The 27,555-nt window shown below is 35.2% G+C and overlaps 1 protein-coding gene across 24 annotated transcripts in view; it reads right to left on the bottom strand.

Moving 5' to 3' along the window:
- Window positions 1–27,555, bottom strand: part of ANK2 (ankyrin 2) — a 710,689-nt gene that overhangs the window by 136,802 nt on the left and 546,332 nt on the right. For 14 of the 24 annotated variants that reach the window (XM_060105174.1, XM_060105137.1, XM_060105190.1 and 11 more), the window contains 6 exons: window positions 17,278–17,376; window positions 13,271–13,456; window positions 12,803–12,826; window positions 9,698–9,796; window positions 7,876–7,974; window positions 1,074–1,172 (listed from right to left, as the gene is read on the bottom strand). In XM_060105174.1, the coding sequence (XP_059961157.1) occupies window positions 1,074–1,172; window positions 7,876–7,974; window positions 9,698–9,796; window positions 12,803–12,826; window positions 13,271–13,456; window positions 17,278–17,376 (606 nt within the window). The remainder of the gene's footprint in view (window positions 1–1,073; window positions 1,173–7,875; window positions 7,975–9,697; window positions 9,797–12,802; window positions 12,827–13,270; window positions 13,457–17,277; window positions 17,377–27,555) is intronic. The other 10 variants (XM_060105150.1, XM_060105207.1, XM_060105172.1 and 7 more) reach the window with 1 other exon arrangement.

Genomic DNA, 27,555 nt, shown 5'->3' with positions numbered 1-27,555 from the left:
ATTTCTGATTTGGAGCCACCCTTTCATGATCTGCGTGGCACATCTCTAAAGACTGAGTTCATTCTATACAAATTTTGAATGTGTGGGCCAGTTTTGCTCCAAATGATATCAAGTAAATATTCAATTAAGATATAATATAAATTAAAAAATATTTGCTGTTTGCTGCCTTATTTTTCTCAGCTTACCCTAGTAACAGCATCAGTTGATATGAATCATGTTCAGGGGATGGGGGAGATGAAATAGGGAGAAAATATTAAGACATGTCCCTTGTCTAAATTTTTGTTGTATTTAAGGATCCGAGGGTTGTTACATGTCCCATTAAATAACTCTGTGTGATTATCTTCAAATTTCATTTCATGATATTTTCTGGTAACCCAAAGAAAACCTCCAACAAATCAGCTCATCACTTGGTTTCTATTTATATGGATAAGAGTTTTCCCCATGGTTGGGCATGTTGATGAAATGAGACAAAAAATACTAGATGTACTATACCATAGAGAACAGTATGCTTGTTTATTGGTTCTTTGTAGCTGGCCTATCCTAACTCATGCTTTCCACATCACCTATTAATCCCAATTATAATCAACCAACACCACCAGTGAGTAATTCTTTTTACTAGTATTGTCTAAGAGATAAAGATTGGAGAGCGAAAAGACTTATCTTGTATTGCTACTTGTGCTTCTTTAAAAGACAGTTTTATATATATTTTATAGTCATCTCAGAGTACCATAAAAATGTAGACTAATAGAATGTAAGAAATTTTCTCACTTATATATAATATTCTCATTCATGTATAATACAGTAATATTTACATTTCCATCTGCAGAGAGAATAGCAGGTAAAAATATAGAAAGAACTTGAAGTTATACATTTAATACATCTTAATGCATTTTTTATTTTAAATAATTTAAAGTTTGATATCTATTACTCATTCCTTGAACACAAATATTGATCAATTAGAATATGCTTGGCTGATGTTTTGATTTCAAGAAGAATAGAGATATCAAAGAATAGAGATTATCAAAAAACTCTTAAAGAGTTTGTTGGATTCCATCTTCCTCATAATGACTCACCTTCGTCCTTGCCAGCAAGGGAGCCCCCCGTTCCAGCAGAAGCTCCACCACTTGGTCATGTCCACTTCTTGCAGCGCAATGAAGGGGCGTCAAGCCATCCTGCCAAAAGAATGAAAGATAGGCCTGAGTTCACTTTTTTTTAAAAAAACAAGATTGTATCTATTGCCACCTTGAAGAGAAGGTTTCTGAAACTCAGCCCTTGTGACTCAGTAGATCAGTAATAGAATTGCTATCAGTTAAATGATAAAGAACAGTAAGAGAGAAAACAAGACAGAGATCTTGGCAGAGAGAAAGAGAATGAGAAAGACAGAGACAAAACAGAAAGAGGGAGAGAGCAAGAGAAATCCCATGTGTGGCGGTTTAATGTAAAAAACACTGTGGCTGGTCATGTGTTTGCATATTTAGGAAGATGGAAAAGTAGAGGGTGTTGCATTTGTTGAACTTGAAAGCCCTACCTGCCTGGAGCCACACCCAGAGATTATACTGTTATACTATTTTCATTCTGGTTGTCCTAACACAACTCCTAAAAATTCTTCTTAATCTGATCTGTCTATCTTCTCTCTTGAATTGTCATTATTTTCATAAATTCTCCTAAAATGCTCCCTGAGGCTCGTAAAAGGGAAGGGTCATTTTTTTCACATTCTTCTAAAGGTTTCCACTATTATTTTTCATCATTTTACAAAATACATAATTATTTTTCAAAACTTAAATTTATTATCAATAAATAGCATTAAAATAGTGTCAATAAAACTATGGCACAACTGTATGTTATGCTATCTATAAAACTTTCTGATCCTGATAACCTCACAGGTAGTTTCTGATTCTAGAGCAATCTCCAAATACCCTCTGTCTTCTGGGTTTTATTTCTCTTATTCATGGCCAAAAAGCAGAATAGCTGGAAAATATGAGGCAAAATATAAGAACAATGGGCAAGAAGTGAAACAGAAAATAAAATCATGACTACATAAATTAACTGGTGATTTCAGACTTAAAGGATTGTCTCAGGGAAAGAGGTTGAGAAGGTAGGTAACGGTCTAGAAAATGAGGGATGACGAGAAGTTAAGAGGACTTTAGGGGCTTCCCTGGTGGCGCAGTGGTTGAGAGTCCGCCTGACGATGCAGGGGACACGGGTTTGTGCCCCGGTCCGGGAAGATCCCACATGCCGCGGAGCGGCTGGGCCCGTGAGCCATGGCCGCTGAGCCTGCGCGTCCGGAGCCTGTGCTCCGCACCCGGAGAGGCCACAACAGTGAGAGGCCCGCGTACAGAAAAAAAAAAAAAAAAAAAAGAGGACTTTAGAAGCTTCTGATTTATCCAGAATTCTAATGGACCATATCTCTGGGTTATGCTTTCCTCCTAATAAATATAATTCACCTGGATTACAACACTTCCTGATTCAACATTCTGGGATTTCTAAGCTAGCTATATTCCATTTGCCCTTCCAGATCCATGCTCCTCCCTTCTCCACTGTTTCTTGTCAGCTGGTCTGATCTCTCTCGATTGTATCAGTGGGCTACCCTGCCCTCTGGCTTCTGGTTGGGGCTGGCCAATGGGATCTGCAGCAAGACAAAGAAGCAACTCCCTGAAGGATCTATTAGATCTGGCTGTGACTCTTTGCCCAAGGTTACGCTCCTGCCAAATCAGCCTTCTCCATACAATTTTCTCCTTTGAAAGGATGGTAACCTCTTCTACTTCTCACCTTTCAGGTCTAGGGTTGGTAATGAGCCCTGCTGTTAACTAGCCCCAAGGATATCCCACTATCCCTTGTGCCTCACCTTCAGTCCAGCCACAATGGTATAAATAAGCCCTTTAATAATCTCTATTCAAATTATCAAATTTGAGTGTGTCATCTGTTTTTGTCTAGGACCATGATGATAATTATTCCTTGCTTTGTTAAAGCTATTTAGCCAGTATTGAGATACTAAATAACCAAAACAGACCTTGTAATTTTGGTTACCTGAGAATTAGCATGAAAAGACTGTCTTCTGAGAAAAAAGTATGTAACTACTGTAGTTGGGAAGCCAAGTTATTTTAAAGTTTGCCAAAAGGAGCTTAAAAAACAAACTGTGTGGGCAAAGTGATTAAAATGATGATGCTTTTGTATCTTGTCCTCAGTGCCCGCCCTATGGTGGAAACACAGAGCATTGGTTGCTATATAAGTGAAATAGCAGTTAGCTACAGCTTGATTTCTCAAACATATTCTTGGTGGGAGCTTCATGGAGATCTAGAGTTTGAGAAATCCAACACAGCGAATGAAGGCATGATGTGCACGGTCCAGCGGGTAGGCCCTGGAATCACAGAGCTCTGGGTGTGAGTCTCAGATCAGCCCATCATGGGTGAAGCTCTCTGAGGCTCAGCTTCATAATATGTCAAATGAGGATGCGTTTTCTTACCCTGTTTAATTTACAGGCTTGTTTGAAATATGAGGGGATGCTGCCTTACATCATTTTTAAAAAGGTAGAGTATTGTTTTCTATGGATTACATGAAATATTCATTGTGTAATCATGTTGAAACCTCTAAAATGCTCTCAGAACAACAAAAGGAAAACATGGAGAATACTTAATAAACCCACAAGAACATCAAGTAACAATAAGGATTAAGTAATTGGGTCTAAATCTTACAGTTTAGTGATGCAGTTTATCTGCTCTTATAAAGGATATGTGAATTATATCAAATTCAAGTTGCCCAACATGCTCAATCTGGGTAGATTTCGGATATTTTCTACAAAGTGCAGTGTCTCATTATTGTCCCCCATAAAATCTTTATCAAAAGGTTTTGTATTCAAGAACTTTTCAACTTACTCTTTTAAATTAGTTTTTACTCTTAGAGACTATGATCTGTTCATTATCTTTTTTTTTCTTTTTTTAAATTCTTAAGACTGTGTTTGAAGTTGACATTTCCTCCCCTCCAGAGTCCCCTTCACTGTGTCCTCTCTTTTTCTTCACTGGAATCAGTTCAAATCACATGGTGCTGTCAGTAATTCTTAAAGGGACACCATTCATCTAACTGGTAACCCACAGCATTAGCTTCTTACGACCATTTCTCTCCTTATCTTTTCCTCTCTTCCCTCTCAGCTTAGATTATTCTTCCAGCAATGTATCCTGAATTCTGTGTACTAATATAGGCTCTGCTAATTACTAAGCTGTGTGTCTTAGGTTAAGTTATATAACTCCTCTGGAACTCATTTTTCCCCTTGGTAGTCTCATTTCTCATATAGAGACCTCCACATTTTCTCAACAAGAAAATAATAATACTTCGTAAGTTGTTAGGAAGATGAATTAAGATGATATTTGTATAGTACTTAGCAGGGTGCCCAGAACATTGTGTGCATATGACAATTGGTAGCCACTATTGTTATTATTTTAATTATTACTCTTAATAACAAGTAGCAAGGGTGATCCCTTTTTCTGATGTATTGTTTTTCATTCATCACCCTTTAATGTTTTTTGTATACTTTTATTGTTTGCATTGAAATATGTATTTCAATATTTTAGCCATAATCCTTATAGGAAGTATTTCCACATTTAAATAAAAAATAGGTTTAAAAATAAAAATCAATAATGCCTTTAATAAAACTTGAATTAATAATATCATTTTAGCTATAATGTTTCTGTTTTAACATTAAAATGAGGTTTTCAGATACCAGAAAACCAGGGCTCTGGTGAAAATGTCTCAGAGTTTCACACTAGATTCTAGTCAATGATGAGAATGCCAATGAGATGCAAAATGTCTCAGTGACTGACATAGTGCTGGTGAAAGTGGTGGAGAAACTACAGGTATGATTTTTTTTTTTAATTACCCCAAAGCCTTTATATATCTTGCTCTTCTCCTAGTGAAAACATTATAAGTGAGAAAATAATAAGACCAAGGGAAAATTTTTGATGGAACATACTAAATTCAGAACGTTTATGACTATTTTGACTGCTAAGGGAAATTGAGACCTCTGTGAAAAAAATGAAACAATAATATTAATATTATTTTAAATTCCATATAAAGACACACTATTGTTTTACCTAAAAAGATAGTCAAAAACAAGTATAACATTTTTTAATTTACAAATATATTTTTAAAGGACAAAAGAAAAAGCAAACCATATTCCCTTAGTAATCAAATATTATAGTTCCAAAAAAATAAGAATAAAAATATTATAGTTCCAGAATTGGCCTCCTGATTCCAGACCACAGTACTGCATTTCAGTATTTACCTCCTACTTGATTTTACTTTTGGTAAGAAGGATACAGGTCTGATCGTTATAGCCAAAACTGAAAGAACTTAACTGTTTTTAAAATCCTACTCCTTAGAGATGAGGAAGTATTTTCATTTACAGGGAAAAGCTCAGCACCACCTTCATTATTGTGACTGATCCTTAGGGTGCACTGGAACCAGTTTGCACACACTAGTGAGAGTCAATTTTTTGCACATCTTTTCCCAATTCTGCATTCAGTGATACCATATTGGTAGCTCCAATTGGCCACGGTGAAAGTATTGAAGTATTTACACCATGGAAATCATCAAAGGCAAAGGTTACAAATCAGAGCTTTTTATTTTATTTTTTTGAAGAGCTGATTATTAAACTTTTACCAATACACTGCTAACCTAATCCCTTGGGTACTGTTGATTTGCATCTCTGAGTAAAGGGATATAGTCTGTCTTGTTAACTGCTGTTATCTCTAGGGTTCACAACACCAAGTAGGAAATCAATAATTATTTGTTTAAGGAAGGAATGAACAGAATGTCTGTACAATGTATAATTAGAAAATCCATTTTACTTTATAAATTCTTGAATGAAATTCCATTTATTTGCTATATCTAAAGGCTACACTGGATGAAATACAGTCCAAATATTCCCTTCAAGAATAATAAACCAAGGCTTACATTTCATTGTTAACTTGCTCAAGGACAATTAGTTAATGGCAGAACTAGCATAAGAATCCATTTCTCAGTACTCTTTTATGAAAAAACAATGCCTATTTGGAGTTAGAATTTTAAATTGTATATGCAAATGTATGTAGGGAATGCAAATTAGAGCATCTTTTAAAGAATAAAGCAAATATTGTGATGATCAATAAAAACAAATCAATTGCCTCAATAATGAATGAATACTCCAGAAAAGCATTAATAAGAGCAATGTGCATCCTTAAGACATTGACCAAGATAAAAGTTTTTTGCATTTACAAAGTGCTGTCTTTCCATTGGTACTCTCAATTATTAGAGAGTCTCAAGAGAAACAGAAAGGTAAGTGTAAAGGGACTCATTATGTTTGAAATGTACTTAAAGGAGGAGGTACAGAAACTCTTTCCTTTAAATATAGAGAACAAGTAAGCAAAGCATGCAGCATTATATGTAATTGTTCCAAATTCTGCACACCTACAGCATAGCAAGGGAAAAGGCATGCCATCAAAGCAAAGGGTAGAAACCATATAAAACTCTGATGCAAAGACAATGGACACCACAACAAAGATCTTGATAGACAAAGCAACACTCCAGAACTTCCACCTGATAATATGACACAAGTGCTCTGGACCAAATGTCTTAGAGAAATAAGATTAAGAAAACAACATTTCCTGAGGTCATTAAAATCCAAAATGTATAGCCTGGGACTGGTGTAGTTTCTAGAAGCTCAAAGATGATAAGGTTTATTAAACAAAATATTTGTTAGCCTCAAGATTTGCAAGGGAATTAAATTAGATCTTTATTCCTTGGACTATGAGAATGCAAAGTCCCAGAATTAAACAAAGTGAAGTTAAAATATCACAAGGGACATATTCTATCTACTAACTTCCATAGACTTCTTCCACCATATATTTCAAAATTTTATATAATAGAAATGTTTAAAATTTTACTTAAGTCTATGATTAATCAAGTCTACTCCAGAGAATTAATATTAAAATACAATACTAGTTTAGTTTTATGTTTAAGCAAGTAATTGTGCATAATTTCCATTACATAATAAAAAATTATGAGTAGCTAAGTAATTTACTTAACGTCACATAAAAAATACCTAAGAGTTGATTCTCACACGACCCTATGAGGTAGGTAGTATTATAGCCTAAGCTCAGAGAAGGCAAATAAATTGCCAATGTCATTCAGCTTGTAAGCAGTAGAAGCACGATTTGAAATCAGGTAATCTGCATTCAAAGTCTGCACTTTCAACAGGTGTACTGTCCTGCCTATCTTATTATTTATTTGTTGGGAGTACGTAAAAACTCAGAATTATATTTAACTCAACAAGTTTGAAATGAATGAAGGGTACTGCCTCTTAGCGAGTTGACATGAGTAAAAGTGCAACATAATAACTGTATGCCTTTTTTTCCATAAGCATAATAGGAGATCTCCTGCTCAGATCCCTATAGCATAACCACTTAAGAAAAATGACTTAGGAGCTGAAAAGTTCGAAGCAAAAGATTTTCAACATGTATTAAAATATTTTACATAAAAACCACACTCTCATAGCTTAATGTATGCAAATGAGTTTGGGTTCTTGATACTTACAGCTAGCCAAATCAGAGATGAGTAAGTTCAATCTTTGATCTTTGTTCCATGAAAATCAATAAGCAAGGACTTGAAAAACTGTCTCATTGAGGAGCTAGCATTCTGTTTCTCCAGGTACTTATGAGCAAATATTAATTCCACTTTACATATGATGTGCAACCTTTAAATGCTGTATGAGGTTTAAATCGAATCCAAGAAAGCAATTTCCTTGAAAACACATTGCCTGTGTTTAGGGACTGGTATTTTAAAGTGTCTGCTAAAAGAATACAAAAAATAATAATGGTAGGAAATTGAAAGAACAGAGACACTCACCCTAGTTTTGGCATCGATCTGACCACCACGATCCAGTAAGAGCTTCACCATGTTTGTGTTTCCCCTTTTGGAAGCCACATGCAGAGGAGTGATTCCATTCTACACCATGGAAAGACCAAACAAGAGCATGTTGGGTATGACAGGGCATGATGGTGATGGCTTCATATTAGCACAAAGGAGATTGTGACCTATTTTGTAATTTTATCCGAGGTTTCTATGGTTTCAATGTTTTTGATTTTTAAGGAACGAAAAAGCACACAAACCACAAAGCACTGTAGAGAATGATAAATGGAATGAAACTGCATAATTAAGTTAGTCAATAACTACAACATATGTACTGAATGTAAACATCACAGTCAAGAGACGAAGGGAGCACTTTGGCATAATATTCAATAGAAACAAAATTTCAGATCCTACCTAGATAGAGCCCTATCTAGGGCTCTAGATAGTTTAAAGTCTATCTTTCTTATTATAACACTTATGTACTTAACGATTCTGGGATCCTAAAGTTTACTATGCTTAAAAATAGAGTACACATATACATATCAATACCCAATGGAAAAATGATTCTTAAAAACACCTTCTTCAGAATAATTCAGTATGAAAAACTTGAAAATAACTCAATATAGTTTCATAGAAGAAGACTTCTAAGGACAAAAATACTATATACATGAATTATATGTATTTCTTTACTTGGCTATCATATACCATCATTAGATCAAGGATGTGTACCTGATTTTTTGGTATGTTATGATTTTGCAAATATTCAAGTACTACACTTACTGATTCATATTAAGTACACTGAGTTTTATAATTGTCATGTAAGTGAATTCTTTCCAGTGAAAGCATACCATTAAAACTATAACACAACATAATGTATTTTTACTATTTCAGTAAGACTCCTCATATAAGTAAATTGTCAATTTATTAAAAAAAAAAAAATCCCAGGACTTCCCTGGGTGGCGCAGTGGTTAAGAATCTGCCTGCCAATGCAAGGGACACGGGTTCAATCCCTGGTCTGGGAAGATCCCACATGCTGTGGAGCAGCTAAACCCGTGCGCTGCAACTACTGAGACTGCGCTCTGGGCCCCGCGAGCCACAATTACTGAGCCCGTGTGCCACAACTACTGAAGCCCGTGAGCCTAGAGCCCGTGCTCGGCAACAAGAGAAGCCGCGGCAATGAGAAGCCCGCGCACAGCAATGAAGAGGAGCTCCCACTCGCCGCAAATAAAGAAAGCCCGCACGCAGCAATGAAGACCCAACACAGCCAAAAAAAAAAAAAAAAAAATCCCTGTCAAATTGTATGCCCTATAGTCACTGTTAGGACATAGTATAAATGTAGTTATACATTTTATACTTAATGTTTTAACAGTTTAACTTTTTATCGACTTGAAGCTGCTTGTTCATGTTTCGTGGTGTGACCTTTAAATGTAACTGCTCATACTGACGTCAGAATCAACATCTTCCTTACTGCAAATGACTTGTGTGCATGTGAACTGACACATTATTTTTCACGTGTTGGGCTGTGACGACTTCCTGTGACTTGAAGGGAAAAAAATGGAAAATCTAATATCTCCAGCACAGATAAATCCAGGTAAGGAAAAGGAAATAAAATATTTATCGTTGTTAATCTTTACTTTAGTAAAATGCCAAATTCTCTGGTGGTCCATTGATTAGGACTCCACGCTTTCACTGCCAAGGGCCCAGGTTCAATCCTTGGTCGGGGAACTAAGATACTGCAAGCTGTGCCGTATGGCCAAATAAAATAAACTAAAATAAGATAAAATAAAATAAAATAAAAAGGAACTATCTTAATCCATACCCTGGCTGTGAAGTCCACAGCAGCTCCCCGGTTTAGAAGAAGAGTTGCCACATTGACGTTTCCATAGTGGGCAGCGATGTGCAAAGGGGTGAAACCACTCTGTGGAAAGCAAAGAAAATGACAGTCAGTAAAGCATTTCACCTCTGTATGTTGCAGTCACTGGATTAGAGAAGAAAATCACATCTACCTAATACGTGAACAATGCAATTCAGATCATAAATGCTTTATAAGACTTTTTAAGTTACAGTGCTATTATTTAAATTTAGTGGTAAATAAGTCAACATATAAACAGGTAAATAAATATCCTACATTTCTTGGCAACATTATTTCCAATTACATTAACAATTTATCTATTTATGAGATTTGTTATCTGTATGAAACCATGTTTCTTGATTTAGCTTTAGAACAAAACGATATGATTAAACAGCATATTTTTTCAGCCATAGAATTAATATAATTATGAATAAAAAATGTTTTCTCCAGAGAAAATCTCAAAACTTCTATTTTTTTCATTTGTTTGTGTTTTGGTTTGGGTGTTTTTTAAAATGAAAAACAGCATTGGTTGATATTGTATCTTTGGAACTATGAATATATTGTGAGAAATTCTTACAGAACATATACAATTCATCTTATATCATTTACACTGTCCTGACATTTCTATCCTCTTTAACAACTATGTTTAGTCAGACCATATTGTTATAATAAAAAAAAAGTTAAAAAAATTAAACAATATAATTGGAATTAATATTAATATAAAATAAAGAAAAAAAATAAGTAGAACCCAATTTTGAATGTTAATTAAACCAAACTTGATCAATAAAATAAGATTGATATAGAATAAAAAATAAGCAAGTTGAATCAATTACATGAGCATTAGAGAACAGTTTACTATCAGAATGTTTTAAAAATGCGTCTGAAAATCTTAAATGGAAGAAAAGCATATTTCCTTTCTTTTTTTTCTAATGAAAATTTCGTTAGAAATCTGCCATTTTCACAGTAGAAGCATATTAATTCTTTTCTTTATTAAAGTATGAAAAGAGGCATTATTCTTGCTCTCCATAATATTCATTGCTTAATAAAAGATTATAGGAAAAATAAAGACTGTTCCTGTAAAACTGGATATCAAATACTGCAGTTTTGAGGATATTTTGCATTGTTCTCTTTTATTTGAAATGAACTTTGATGTGTATAATACTGTTTCTAAGAAACATTATCTAAATCACAACCATTGTTTTTGTATTCACTTGATATATAGATTTTGGTGACTTTATTTTTAAAATGGCCTAAAGAAGCATTCAGATACCTTAGATAATAGAAATTCCTCTGTGCTATCAGCCAAATTAGCTGCAAATAATTTCTGACTGTAGCAAATCAAGACACAAAATAAGAATAGTAACTATCAATCCAAATCCTACTCTTGTGGTCATGATATTTTTATTTTGTGTCTACATGATGGCAAACACTAATGTCAATATAGAAGAAAAAAATCAGTCTACAACCTGGCTATTATTTTATAAAATGTCAAGCTTTAGTATTTTAGGAAATAATTCACTAGATGTTTTTCATTTTTATCTTGATATTTCCTGTCACCCAGTTATATCCTGAATATGCATCTTTTATTCAAGTTACAATTTAATTTCAGAAAAACATAGTGACTGCTGATGAATCATTTTCAATTTATTCAAGTATAATAATATTATTTTTCCTATTTGCAGAAATAAACTAATTTATCTTCTGACACAGCCTCATTGAAAATCCATGATGATGCCTCAGGCTGTGACTCTTGGATCAACACAAGGCTGGTATAAGCCCCTCGGAGGAACTTTTCCCTGAGCAACATGGTGGTGGAAGGCTCAGGTCACCCTCCTACAGGACTATTGATGGAGGGGTTTTCCCTCTTTGTTATTCTATTGTCCCCGAAGAAATATTTCTAACTCAGTCTGTATCTACTCAAATTGCTGCTTTCAGCATAATGATTAGAGCCAATACTGCTTTAAAAAATGTAAACGATTACTAAAAATCACCTACAAAAGAAAGGTATTAAAATCAGTAATTAAGATATATCAATTTGTATGATTCCAGTCTTGAGCAATTTCACCAAGCAGTTGGGCTTTTTAAAAAAAATCTCTGACCTAAGTTCCACACACAGATATGGAACAGAAGAAATGATATGAATAATTCAAGTATATTCACATCTCAATGGGTAAATTTGTCAATAAACAAGATATTAGGTTTAGAAATACACTACTCTTGGTAAATACTAAGTGTGAATGCTCAAAACTCCCATAGGCCCACAACCCAGTGATCATATGAGATGTTAGTCTAAAGAATTCCCTCAGCAAAGTGAAAATCAACCTACATAAGCAGTCGCTTGCCTTTGAAAGTTAATTTTTATAATATAGGTTAATTTTTATAATATACTTTCAACAATGTTTGTGTTAGTGCCTCTTATACCACACACACACACACACACACACACACACACACACACACACACACTCTCTCAGAGGCTTCTGAACCAAATACTCTTGTTGATTTTGTTAATTGATGGGACTTATTTAGGTATGTGGAAAATAGATGATTGCATGACCACTATTGTAAGAGCAAGACAAAAGTAAATGTTTTGCTCATGATAGGCTCAATATTATTACTGATTATATACAGTGTGGTAAAAATAAAGACAGAATGGAAGGGCAACTGCAATTAGGTAAGAGGATGAAACAGTGGCAGAGAAACCTCCTTAGATTACACTTCACTAAATTCTAAATGGAGAATTCTCATTAAGAAAGGAGGTCACATCTCTTATTGGAAAAATGTTAATAATAAAGCTCACTTAGTAAAATATATATTATGGAAGAGTCTTGTTTCATGCTCTACTCTAATAAGCTATTTAAAGTTTCACTGATTAAATAATGCTTCAAATACATGCTATATTAAAATTTTTGAATTATCCACTTGCCTTAATTATGGGCAAAGTTTCCAAATTAATTAATTTCCTAATAATGAAAATTCCAATCATTAGTATAAATTAGTGAGCATTTATTCTAATTGGACAAAAAATAAAATAAAAACAAAGTATATTTTGATATAACCGCAATACTGTACCTCGGTTGTCCTATTCACCATCATCTGAAGCGGTGTTGTGTGGGAAAAAGAGGGAAGATATTACACAGTGCAAAATTAAGGAAACATTCTGTTCTCTGCAACTGAATATACCGTTCCAGCATGCCAAAATGCATTCTACTGAAAAAAGACAACTATAACATTATACAATTATATCTTTCTAATTCTGTTTCTATTATTTTTTACCACAAATAGAAATAGAATGAATAAGCAAATTTCTAAAAAGCTGAACCTCACCTTTTAAAGAAAATTATCTTGAGGTTTTTTTCTGTTTTCTTACTGTACTCAAGAGACAGTCCCCTTTTTTTCTGAAATACCTCTGAAAGTAAAGTATCTCTTTTGATGACCAGAAGTAATTTTGCATTATCACCATGGCCTACTTCTTTATCATCTCCCAGGAGGAATCTGGTGGCCGAAGAGTGCCTTTCCACAAATGCATGCAGCTTTTACCTTGGATTGTACGTCAGCGTTGTGATCGTTCTGAAGCAGGAGTGCAGCAGATTTGGTATCATCTTTCCTAGCTGCAATATGCAGAGCTGGCAGCCTCACTTTCCCTTTGGTGTCATTCTCCAAGAGGATGGCCACTGCCTGATTGTGTCCCTGCTGGAGTGCCACCGCTAGGGGTGTAAAGCCATCCTGGTAAAACAGAAGAAAAAAATCTTCCATCAACTTTTGGAAGCCTGGGATTCAACTCCAAGAAATAGTGCATCTAATTTTCAAATTAATGATTAAGATTGACAAGAAAAATGGAAGGATTAATTATTACTGTGAAGATTATAGCAAATTATCATCATTTGTTGTACTATCACTGGCTTCATCAGATTTTTTAAAATACCCATTCTATTTACTTTTTAAAACATCTGCATTTCCTAACAAAGTGTAATGCACACAGGATGTATTCAAATGTGTTTTGAAAATAAAAATTAGAACCAACCCTAAGTAATGCCTGCTTATGGAAAGGAAAATGTGGGAAGGGTAGAAATAATGGAGAACAAGTCTGACTGAGAATCAAAGATATGGTAGCCAAGACAGGGAAATAAATTACATGATTAACTATGCAAGTTGCTAAATATCTCACAACAACTGTAATGGAATGGTCTGTTACCAATCAATTTGGGAAGTTTAGGACATAATATGATCTAAAATTCTTTGGCAAATAAGGCTAATTCATTAAGTTTGCACTTAGTTGAATTGTATATTATTTAACTCATTTAGATATAAAATTGTGCTAAGTAATGTAAAGAAAATCAGTCTTTCAATTAGAAACTTAACAAACAATTTAAAAAAATGTGGATAACCACATTAGAAAAATTAGAAGCTATGTTTTCTCTCTAGAAACAAGTATTCAGCAACGGAAAGGTGATGAATAAGTAGAAAAAAATATACGTATATATTCTAGGCTCTGTTAATGTGAAAACCTCCTTTAATTCACAAAAGCTTGAAAATGAGTCTCAGAGTTAAATGTTTCCATTCACAGAAGAGATGAGGGCAATTGGATATGGTACATCTATTGAATATATTCCAGAGACAATGGCAATTTATCAGCATCTAACTACTCCATTTGTTTTCAACAGTATTTTTTTAAAAGGTAACTGTAGACTTTGGAGGGAAAATCATTTCCCTCAAATGCACCATATCATATATGCACTACCACAGTAAGGGTTAAAATTTTTTAATTAGAATTGAATTTTAAATAAATACATTACTTAATGGAATGGAAGAGTAATGCATGTAGTGTTGTAAGATGAAAGAGAGTAGCCTAAATTTAGAACTTTGTTTGGCACAAATTAAGCCCTCTGTGAAGGAGGAAAGAACAGGCTCATTATCATGCACACATTTAATTTGATTCCCCCCCCTGCAACACTGGGATAGTTTATATTAAAAGAATGTGAACTTTATTTTTTCTTAGAGACAAGGCATTTGCTGACAGCACCGAACCTAATTAAAAAGTTTTTAGCCTTCAATTTTGGTAACATTCAGGAAGAAGGAAGAAAGCAGAGAATTATAAAAATGGTACTGGACAGACAGAGAAGTTCTTTCAGAGAATTTAACTTTGGACCTCCACCACATGGATTTCATTCTAATCTACAGTTCATGGGAGAAGGGTAAAGATTTGAAATGATTTTTTGAAGTACCTTCACTAACTCTATGAAAAGGAAACCTATATTAAAAAGCTGTAGCTTAATTTTTCATCATTTATTTACCAATACTAATTGCTATGATTATGGGAAATTTCAACACTTGAAATATTTCTTTTCAAACATGAGTTTCATTGCCATACTGAATGATCTCATAATTATCTGATTTTTAAAGTGGTCACAATGTCTTGATTAGTAACTAAGTTTTGCAAATTAGGGTTACTAATGGGTTCAGGGTAAGTGTCTTCTTTAGGTATATTCATACATATACACACAACCGTAGAAGGTATTTAGCAATATAGCCTAAAAGATCAAATAGTAATCAACCATATAGCCCTATGAAGATGTTATTCATTCACAGAATGATATATAAAAGGGAACATGCAAAGATTTTTCCATTAGTGTATTTCCTGATAACCATTCGGGCCAGTGGTATGGAATTAATCAACTAAGTTTATACATATCCAGTCAGGGAAAATTAATTTTACTTATTTAAATGATTAAAAAACAAAACAAATATATGTTTGTTTAGAGGCATATATGTGTCTAAACTAGGATTCAAAACTTCATGTGATTTACTTGCAACAGTCATATTTCTTTGTGGAAATAAGAGACAGTTTTAATTCTCTGAGAATCACAGTGTAACACGGACTCCACTGATGCAACATACATAAAAGGGTATTTCTGGAAGCAGAGTGAGATGCTACAGAGGTCCAGACTGGAGGAGTCTTGAGAAAGCTGACAATGCTGTCAGGCTGCATTTCCCTAAATCATACACTAGAACAGTCTATTTGGTGAGTAGAACTCTGTAGTGTAAAGGTTTCTCTAGGTAAATGATTCTGCTTTCAAGGAAATAAAGTAAAACAAATGCATATTTCCATAGTTTGGTACATTTCTCAGAGGTCCTAATGCAGAGATACAGTCTCGTACTGTTATCCAAGGTTTGCCTGAGGATATTCACGTGCTACTCATTGACAGAATTAATGTCTCAGAAAGTCATAAAATCATAATCATAAAAATCACGCTGTAGTCATGTGTAAAATGACTACATGACATCATGTGTAAAAATAAGAGTGTAAAATCTGTGTGTGCTGAGTAGAGAAGGTGAAATCGTTTCATACTAGGCAGTTGTGTTTTCCAGTCATAAACAGGAAATGTGGTCCCATTAATAGTGATGTCTTGGGATTGTTTTTAACTAAGGAGAGTAAGCTGTCAGAAAGTTATTGCCAGGCTCCATAAAAAGTTTTCTCTCAAAGGGCCTGGACATGAATTTAATAGATTATAAATGACCTCTCCCCACAGTGCAGGGTAGAAGGGATTTCATGTTTGTTTCACTTAAAGACTTAATTGCCCAGAAAGGAGGCCATATTAGACATTAAAAGTTATCAAGATAGTTTCTGGGTGACAGCCATCTATCTACCAGTCATCTTTCACTCCAGGGAAGGAGTTTTAAAATTTTGTCAGTGGAGCCACAGAACATGAAATAGGAAAACTAAAGCCTGGTTGCTTTTGGGTGAGGAGAGGCATGTCCCAATGGAGCTCTCTTCCCCTCCTCTCCTGTGTCACCTACTCCCAACCTTCTGGTGGCCCCTGAGGCACTTTCACCAAGCTCTAAAGCATCCTAAGCATCACTTAAAAATCACTGTTCCAAACAATCACTGAACTCCCTCCTTCATCTGTTTAGGCAAAAATGAGAAGGAAAATACAAAGAAGGTTCGGCTTATTGGAGAACACACACAGGAAAAGGAAAGTGATGTTCTAAGTTGGCCCATTCCAACCCCTTTTTATGTCTAGATGGCCTGAACGTTTTGAGACTGGATTGATTTTGAACATTCTATTCAGTTGTTGCCATAATCACAGTCATACAACCACATGTCATAATTTGTACTTCATTAGATATGAACAGCTTTCTGATGACATATTCCTCATGAAATTGTGTGAACATAAATAACTCTGAATTATTGCTAATCATTAAAAAACTTTCCTTTAAGGAATTGTATTAGATCCTAACAAAGATAAAACATAGATGAAAAGAGATGGATAAAATTTACTATAAATTGATTTTAGAATAGTATAAAGCTCCCAAAAGCTAAAGAATGGCAAATTGATGGAAGCATGATTTCACGTAAGAATAAATTGACATGAATCCCAAATCAAGGCATAAACTCATTGAACTGTGTGCACTGGGTCATTCGTTCATGGCCACTGTTGTAGATTACAATAGTAATATGAACACTCATAGGATAAAGGTAATGGAGACCCTTTGCATCTGGATACAAAGAACATGGACATTAAGATCAAAGAATTCAAGTGTCTTACCTCAGTAGCAGTGCTCTGATTAGCTCCATTTTCCAGCAAATATTTTACAACATCAATGTGGTTCTCTTGGGCAGCCATGTATAAAGGAGTGAAGCCATTCTGAGGATAAACAGTGAAAAAAGGTATCTTCACAATTCGTAAAGTTTAAACCAGGGAAGAATACAAGACAAAGAAATAATACTGTGAAGCAAAACTTTGAAATGGTGAAACATATAGCATACCTTCACATTGAAGAAGACATACATTCATTTACCATCAGAAAACTAGACAAATCAAAGTTAACCAATTCCCACCCACAATTTTTGAAAGAATGAGGAGAAAGGGAAGAAATATCCCTCTCATTTCCTGCCTTCATTTCAGCACCAGAGATTCACATTTCTTAGCATCCAACACTGTGTTAAAAACTAAAGATATTTAGTATCTTAATATCTATATAATTCTATAATGTATATCATTCATTATATATAATATCTATATAAAGTAATATTTATGTATCACCTATATTTATCAATTCATAACCTATTTAAACAAATGATGATTATCTTGAATATATACATTTCAACACCCTTAAAAGTATAAATTATTACTCATATCAGAATAAGCTGAGAGATTGCAAAGCTGATTGAAAATTTTTAAAATCTGTATTTCAATGTTCTGCTGAGGTAGCATGATTTATACTGAACATCATTACGTTACTTTTTAAAAGCCATTCTGAAATTCTATCATTCGTTAATTCTCATATTCATTTATTCAATTATTTAATAAAAATCCAAGCACTGGTAGCTGGGCCATCACTGGGAAACAATAACAAACAAGACAGACATCTGCCCTCATGGAGTACATACTACGGTAATATGATAACATTATGTAGTCATAGTTTTTTTTTTTTTAAAGCACTGAAATTTTGTAACATGAGTTTGAAACTAAGTATAAACTGGCAAATTTTCTTTTCATTAGATCGTTTGCAATGTATAATACTTCATTAAGGTAAAAACCCACAAAACTTTGTTTAAAAAAGAAAACTTGTGAAATAATTCATCAACTCTCAAAACACAGCATTCTCTTAAAATTATGTCAGAGTCTTAAAGACAGTTGATTACTTAAAAAATTCCACACATTAATGAGAATGAGTAAAAACATAGATGAAACTTCAGGTATTTCCAAAAATTTACAAGGAGAGAAAATTTTTTTCTTTTTTGAAAAATTCTTCTGTATACCTTGTATAAGTGTGGAAACATTATTCAAAATGGTCAAGATAGAGCAAAATACAAATACAGAGTATACAAGTAGAACAAGAAAAGTAACTTTAAATTTGATTACAAAAGAAAATCTGTAGGTTTCAAATGATGGTGGAAAATTTAAAACTAAGAAACTTTACAAATGGAATGAACTGACAATTTTGTAGGATTCAGGAATAACTTGTTAGCTGGAGAGCATATTTTTTAAAACACAGAAAATAGGTGAAATCTTGTGTATTTTAAGAACTGAAGAGGTGGCGGAAGGATGGAATTAGAGATTCAAAGGAAGGGAAAGCCAGTGAGGATGGTTAAAAACAATGAGTGGGTGTGGAATAGGGCTCTTTCACGACAAGTAAAAGGCAAGGATGCAAAAAGAACTTTGAACAGAATAAAACAATTTGCTTACATGTTTCCCTCTGACAGAATTGTGTATGTAGATCAGAAGAAAGGGAAATAGACTGTGGTTACCAGATGAATAGGGGAAAGGAGAGATGTGCCATCCCTAGGCTTTTGTCCTGGGTCCTAAACTTTAGAGAGACCTCTTCTAGCTGAGCAGGGCAAGGCATCCAGAGGGCCAAGGGGGCATGCCCATCCTGACCCTGCAGCTCCCCTGCTTCCAGATCACACACCAGACATGAAACCACCCAGAGTTCCTGCCCACACAGCCCCAAGTGTGGTTCCAGTGCTGGCTCAGATTTCTTCCTTGGGTTCATCCTCCCAAGGGTCCATGGGTAGGCATACCCTACAGTAGGCTGAATAATGCCCCCAAATATGCCCACATCCTAATTGCCAGAACCTGTAAGTGTTAACTTAATGGTGAAAGGAACTTTGTAGATGTGATTAGGTTAAAGATCTTGAGATGGGGAGATTATCCTGAATTATCCAGGTAGGCTTGATACAATCACAAAAGGTCTTTATAAGAGGGAGGCAGGAGGTCAGAGAGAAGATACCACACTGCTTCTCACTTACAGCCTCAAGTAGGAACCAGAAGTGCCAACACCTTGGTTTTAGCCCTGTAGGACTGCTTTTAGACTTCAGACTTCTAAAATTATACAAGAATAAACTTGTGTTATCTTAAGCCACTGAATTTGTGATAATTTGTTACAGCAGCAACAGGAGTCTAATACACACTCTTAGAATTGTTTGTGAGGGAGGGTGGAAGTTAGGAGATGAACAGAGCTTGAATGTGCAGGCTGGGTTGTGTACACCTTTACCCATGATGCTCTTGTGGTGTGGATGGAGCAGGGGATGAGGAGAGGAGAGGGGCCAGAGTGCAAAATCAGCCCCAGTCCTGCATGGAACGAACTCCAAGGTTTCTAAGAAGTCTAAATTTAGACCTATCATATTGCTAGAAAGATATATTTATCAAGGTAGGAGGATAGGAGAAACTTATTTGATAGTTTATTAGCTTGATATATAGCTTTTAGTTTTAAAAATACATTGTAAGTGGACCTCTTTTGCAGTCTTGTCCTGGGCCCTGCAAGCGTTAATGGTGGGCTAGAGTAATAGAGAAAGGAAAGGGAAAATATAAAAAATAGAGAAATATCAGGGCTGACAACATATAGTATCTGGTGGGGAAAGGGCAGTGACAGACAAATGATCAGGCTCTCGGTTGCCACAACCTCAGCATGCAAGGGCTTCCAGCAGAGTGGGATGCACGTATAAAGAACGATAAAAATAAAAATGATTTATTGAACTTCTGCTCTATGCCATTCACTGTGGGAAATGCTTTGACTCTACTGCTTCAAATTACCATGACCACATGCTCTGGTTTCCCCAGGATGGTCTAAGTTTATGCATAGATATCTTGGAGTAATTATTAAGAGTATCTCAGTTTGGATGATAAATTAAATGGCCCAACATCATCTCTAATCCTTAGAATAGTGCTGTAACATTGGTATTATTATCCCCATTTGAAATAAGGCAGCTGAGACTCAAACACTTAGGTAACTTGGCCAAAGTCTCCCAGCTAATAAGTGAACTGGAAGTGACAGACAGGAGCCAGTACATGGACAGCCTTCTTCCCCATAAAGGAGTTGGGATTTGATCATGTGGTTGTGCAGTTCGCGGCCTGGCTGTGTTATAGAATCTCCTGTGGAAACTTGTAAGAATGCTTAGGGACCACCATGCCTCTCCTGACTTGTAGTCTCCAAACATGAAGCCAAAGTACATGCATTTTTTTAAAAAGCTCAATTTTAAAAACTGCCCCAAGGACATTGTTTTAGGTGAGGCAGAACAACTGAGCGGTTTTGGGCAGGGATCACATATGCATTTTGGAAAGTTCACTCTGGTGACCATAGATGCCTTGGTTTGGGATGGCAGGATTCAAGAATGGAAGTAAGGGATTAATCAGCTTTTGCAATATTTGCGATAGTGTATTTAAATGATGAAGGTAACATGAGCTAAGACAGCACCTTGGCTAGAAGAAGGGGGAGCTATTCACTGTTACTAAATGTATGAAGTAAGAAGGCAGTAAAGATTTACTACAGGTCCTAAAGATGTGGGAAATTATCCTTCCTTAACTTACTGATGCTATTTAAGAAGAACTAGTCCACCAGAGAATGTGAAGCACACTTCTGGGTAATTGGGAAAGGGCATGGCAGCACTTTAACACCATTGTAAATTTTATAGGAAAGCTTTTACCTTCCCACATAAATAGGTCAACCACACAGGATTATTGGCTCCTGTGCCCATGTACCCAAGTGCTTTGCAATATATTATGTCTCCACGTTTTTCTAAAATAGTCTGGCTGCAGGTAGGTATGAAAGTATATGCATTTTCTCCTTTTTGATATAAAAAAAGTCAAAGAGATTCGGAGCCCAGGTTGATACTTGAAGGATGTGTACAAGAACAGCATGATTTGTTGCTAAGGTAATTCCACGGTGACCAATACGTGCCTCTACCAACTGGTTATTAAATATTTTGAACATTATCCCTCTCCATGGCAAATTATTAACTATTTGCCATTCATTTATATTTACTCACTAAAACTGCGTTTGGTGACTCTTCACTGCTAGGCATTGTGCTCAGCTTTGGTGATTCAGAGATGAAAGCTCCCTGTTTATTAGGAGCTCACTGTCCAGGGGCTGAGATGGGCAAGTAACCAAACTACTGTATTACAGTTCAGTGAACACATATATAGTTAGTTTCTTTAAAACAAAAATAGTTATGGGGCTTCCCTGGTGGCGCAGTTGTTGGGAGTCCGCCTACCAATGCAGGGGACGTGGGTTCGTGCCCCGGTCCGGGAAGATCCCACATGCAGCGGAGCGGCTGGGCCCGTGAGCCATGGCCGCTGAGCCTGCGCGTCCGGAGCCTGTGCTCCGCAATGGGAGAGGCCCGTGTACCGCAAAAAAAAAAAAAAAAAAAAAAAAAAAAAAAAAGTTAAGTGTTGGGTATAATGAGAACATAAAAGGACACAGAACTCAACTGGATAAAAAATTACATCTGAAGGAAACACTGGGAGTGATACTTGGAAGACACTGGGAGTGATTGGGTTTGAGCTAAGATATGAAGACACTGAATTTAGGCACAGAGGCAGGAAAGGTATTTCAAATAGAGGAAACCCCATGAGAAAAGAAAACCCTGACCACATAGGGATCTTTGGAAAATTCACTGTGACTAGCGGGGTGAGGAGGCTGAGACAGGCAGGGATCAGCCCCCATCCATCACGCTGAGGCACCTGAATTTTATTCTGAACTCTTGGGTGTCACTGAAGGGTTTTAAGCAGGCGTTTGACATGGCCATATTTGCATTTTACAGAGATTAATTTGCCAGAGAGGGGAGGATGAATTAGAAAGTGGCCAGAGAATAGTCTGGAGGAATAGAAAGAAAGTTTTTGTAATAATTCAGATGAGAAGTGAGGATTAGAAACATTAAAATGGTTTTGAGATTTTGAAATGTCATTTAGTGTTCATGTATTTATATTCCACTTAAAGATCAGAAGTGGTTTCAGTCTTCATGAGTTATTAGTTATTGATAACATTTCTCAGATTTATTAAAAAGTTAAAATACTTTTCTTCAAATCTAGAAATTGTATCCTATTTTAGAGAATTCAAACACTTAATTACCAAAAATGTTGTTCCTATTTTCATTAGTGGTATATGAACCAGTAATCAGGTTTTAGCCACTGGAGAAAAATCTTTCTTTTTTTTTTGATAATTGGATTATCTGGGAAAACTGAATGAACATGAGCTGATAATCCTCCTATCAAATGTTAGATTTATTGCAGTTTCGGGGAACATTTTAATGGAATAAACCTATTGATATCTGTATGTTATTTCAAATAAATTATATAGAGACAAATAATGTCAGTATGAAAAGTAATAAATGGTTTAGAATCAATGTTTTGGATAAGGATCAAAACTCTAAGAAGTATCAATATTACCTATTTTTACAGAATCTTAACTTTTCAGACATAATTTTGCCAGAACATATAACCTTATTCTTCTATTACACAAATTAAGATTCATCAGTGGGATGACTTGAAATGATCATACAAAATCACTTTTATCTTAACATAAAGGTCAATGTTCAAACGTATGGACACCAAGGGGGGAAGTGGTGGGGGGTGGTGGTGGGATGAACTGGGAGATTGGGATTGACATGTATACACTAATATGTATAAAATAGATAACTAATAAGAACCTGCTGTATAAAAAATTAAATTAAATAAAATTCAAAAAAAAAGTCAATGTTACTATTCAATTCAAAAGGTCTGTTTTTAAAAAATTAGATGCAATTAACATGTTATATTAGTTTCAGGTGTATAACATAATGATTTATTGTTTGTATATATTGAGAAGTGATCTCCACAGTAAGTCTAGCTATCATCTATCACCATAAATATTTTTTCTTGTAATGGGGACTTCAAAAAAAGGTCTCTTTTTATAACACCAAATTTGTTCTAAAGTTTTTCACCTTGACACTGGACTAGGTGCCAAGTAACAAATATGGACATAATACTGTTCCTGCCCTCAAGAGCAGAAAATATAACAGATTCACTGACTACATGTATATGGAACCATAGCACAAGACATACTATAGTTGCCAAAAGAGAAGCATGAATAAAATGCTGTCAGAGCACTAAAGAGTTAGCAATTGATACCATGAAGAAAGGCATCTCAGGCCCAAGCACACAGACCTAAGAGGAAATCAGGAGGCCTTAATGAAATCAAGACAGAAGATCTAAAGAAAAGAAAATGTTCTTTGCCATTTTTTTCTATTCTTCTTTCATTCTCCCTCTCAAGAAATGTGGTGTTTGTCTGAAAAGTCAGAGTGTATTTGCTGTAGGCATATATCACTTGGGGAATTCTGTTCTCTAAGCACAATACTGAGTCTAATGAATTAAAAAAAGAACTTCAAGAGAATTTACCAAACAAGAGTAAAATCTAATGCAAGAATGCATCTTGAAAGGAATTCTTACAGGTCTAAAAAATTTTTTTTTAATTTCAAAGATCTCTAATTCATGTCTAACATATTACCACCCAGCTAAAGATATACTTTAGGTAATTTCATAGATTGAGTGTAAGCTTAAAGAGTAGAAACTGATTATAGAAACTTCAAATGGTATATAAATTAATTTCTCTGTAACTGCTCACTGTCATTTTACTTGTTCTTACTTTCAGTTCTATGCTGGTAAAATTATTAAGTATATTTCAATGATTAAAAGAAATTGCCCTATTTTTCTAGATGAAAATGTTATAGCTAAAAGGAGACTTATCCTTTTACCATTGAGGAAATTTTAACCCAGAGATTGAGTAAACTTCCAAGTGGACTGGGCAGTTAACAGAGGTTAAGGAGGGAACAGGAGGTTAGTAGGAAGTAAATGGACACAGCAGAGGCAAAGATGCTTGGAAACTTTTGCCCTTTTCTTTTCATCTTTCAGGAATGACACAAGTGTCACCCTCTCTGAGAGGCCTTATTCAGTGCCCATAACAATCTTAGCACATAGTAGGTGTTCAATAAATATTAGTTAAATGGATGAATAAATAAAGTGGAATAGGATCCAAGTTTCTTTCTACATCTGTGGTGGTTTTAAACTATGTCTACAGATTCTTTTCCCATAAAGGTTATTATAGAATACTGAGTAGAGTTCCCTGTGCTATAAAGTAGGTCCTTGTTGGTTATCTATTTTATATATAGTAGTGTGTATATGTTAATCCCCAAAAAGAATAGACATATGTATATGTGCATGTATAACTGAGTCACTTTGCTGTACACCTGAAACTAACACAACATTGTAAATCAACTATACTCCAATATAAAATAAAAATTAAAAAAAGAACAATGCATATGTCTAAAAGCTCAAAACCTAAGTATAAATTATGAAGAGAATTCTGGAAAATAATTGTGTTGTTAGCAAAATGGCATCTTAAAAAATCAAAAAAAAAAATTAAAAATTCACACACAAAAATATATGGCTGTGAATTCTTTGACACTCCTCCCTTCAAAAGTGGAACCTAACTCCATTTCCCCAGAGTGTGGGCCAACTTAGTAATTCACTTCTAATGCATTGATTATGGTGGAATTGATGATGTGTGACTCCTGAGGCTAGGGTTCAAAGTCACTGTCCTATTACTAGGTTTCTCTTGGGTGACCTGCTCTGGAGGAAATGAGCTGCCATGCCATATTAACATTCAAGCAGCCAGTGGAGAGACTCACATGAGATGGAACTGAGACTTCCCACCAACAGCTAGTAACGACTTGCCAACCATGTGAAAAAAATTACCTTGGGAGTGAATTCTCCAGCCCCAGGAAAGCCTTCAGATGGCTTTAGCTCTGGTCAACATCTTCACTAAAGACTCATAAGAGACTCTGCACCATAATTTTACAGCTAAGCTACTACTGAATTCCTGATCCACAGAAGCTATGATGATAATATATGTTTATTGCTGTTTTAAGCCACTAAAGTTTGGGGTAATTTGTTATGCAGCAATAACTAACACAATGTCTAACAAGGCCATACATGATCTGGCCACAGCCTACCTTGCCAACCACATCTCTTACCACTCTTACTCTATTCTACTTCCTTTCTGCTTATGAAAGACATTCAGATCCTAGACAGTTTTTTTTTTTCAAATTTTCTAGTCATATAACTCTCTTCAAATGCTATCTAACCTAAAAACTCTGAAAACAAAATATTAAACACTGCTGCTCTGTTTGATGTTGAATGAGTTATAACTTTCAGCAATGTCTTCCTTATTCCCAAATTACCAGGACAATCGTTTGTAAACTCTGCTGTGTTCCAAGGAGGTATATCAGGGATCCTTCTAGTAGAATGGTGAGTTTTAGGAGCTATCACTGTTTGAAAACACAAAGACAGACTAGCCTGACATGGTAGTCATGTGTTACTTTTCTTTTAGTTTTTTGCAATTAAAAATGATATAGCCTTTCCATTAATAAGAAGGAATGAGTAAAGTAGGTAGTTGTGTATATTTGCTTAGATGGAGCAATCTATATCTGAGAGTCTGAAAACTGCAGCTTTAAATATTTATAATACCCTTAATTCCCTGTGCCATTTGCCAGTTAATAAGAACATTACATATACTCTCCACATCTACTGGAAAACTCATCAACAGATTACACAATCAATCCCAACAGTAGAAAATGGGAATGGTTATAGATAGCTCTGGGTTTAAACTTAGCAAAAGTAGAATTCCCCTTTTGATGAAACCTTCTTGTCTTTTGCAGGAAGGTCACTGTTAAGATTTAGATTTTTTTCACAAAGCAGAATTCTTCAGCAGACTTAGCTATGAAATGGTAGTAGGCTTTTTGTCACACACCGGTTAGCACTGGTTGGGAATTACTACTCTAGTTTCTATTCCAAATACTATGTATCATCTTCTTCTTTTGAATTAGCATTATGAGAGAGAAGTTTGGGAAGCATCCCAAAGTTATCACACAGCTTTAAGGTCAGGATAATTCAAATTATATCCCTAAATATACTGTAAATGCACAGCTGCAAAGGATGTAAAAAAACCAATGGGTACTAATTGTAGTCACAAAAATAAAGACTACTTTATGTACTTTGCGGGTGTGCTCAGGGCAAAAGAACAAAAGATACAATTATATGCTTGCTTGGTAGTTAAGAAGGCATTTTATTAATTAAAATGTCATACAAATTTTCTCAGATAATCAGAACATGACAATTCTTTACCAGGGTTAGGATAAGTTATTTTAACCTCTTCTCTCCGAAGGTCCTCTTTAAAGGATTATAGCTAAACTATTAGATGACATTAAAATGATTAATGTACTAAATCTTTCTAGGAAGGTTAAACTTTATGGAGTGTTTACTATGTCATCGTGTTTCATCCCCACCCCTATGCTATTAGGGCCATTTAAGACTACAGCTCATAGTCATTCATCCAAGGGCACACCCACAAGTGGTGTGATCAGGGTCTCAACACTGAAGGACTCCAAACACAGTGCTCTTTCCACTCCCCTCAGCTGTCCCCTTCAACCAGGATCAGATTACCTCAGAGAACAAACACACTTTTCTCCAGTAATTGGACAATTAGCCTTTTCTTAAGCTCTTCACTAGAAATGACAGTATGGGAAATGCCATGACTTGCTTAATGAAGAATGTCCAAGTGCCCTTTTAGGTACAAGAATTCTTCCAGTCTTTATTTCCAGTGATTAAGAAATTTGGGGTGGTGGTAGTGAGGAGAGAAAGCTACACACTTTATATTTGTTATTTAATCCTAACAGCCCAGTGAAATAAGTAATATATCTCTATATGACTTAAGGAAATTAACACTCACAGGGATTAGGAAGCATTCTTAAAGCTTCACATCACCTACAATGTGGAGCTGGGATTTGAATCCACGTATAACTAATTCTAGAGCTCATGTTCTTTCTACTACACTATTCTGTCATGTGTTTTAGCAGCAAATTTGACAGACAGTATTTTATCATGTCTGGGTATTGCCAGCAATCAGAACCACCACTGAAAATACTGTATTCCCATAATCACCGCTTTCACCTCCTCATGGATAAATTACCAAGAAAACATGTGAACTATTTTACATATTTCAAGTTACTC

The sequence above is a fragment of the Mesoplodon densirostris genome, chromosome 1 (assembly GCF_025265405.1).
Source record: "Mesoplodon densirostris isolate mMesDen1 chromosome 1, mMesDen1 primary haplotype, whole genome shotgun sequence".
Lineage (NCBI taxonomy): Eukaryota > Metazoa > Chordata > Mammalia > Artiodactyla > Ziphiidae > Mesoplodon > Mesoplodon densirostris.
Note: the sequence above shows the minus strand (reverse complement) of the source record. Positions and strands in the feature narration are given on the sequence as shown.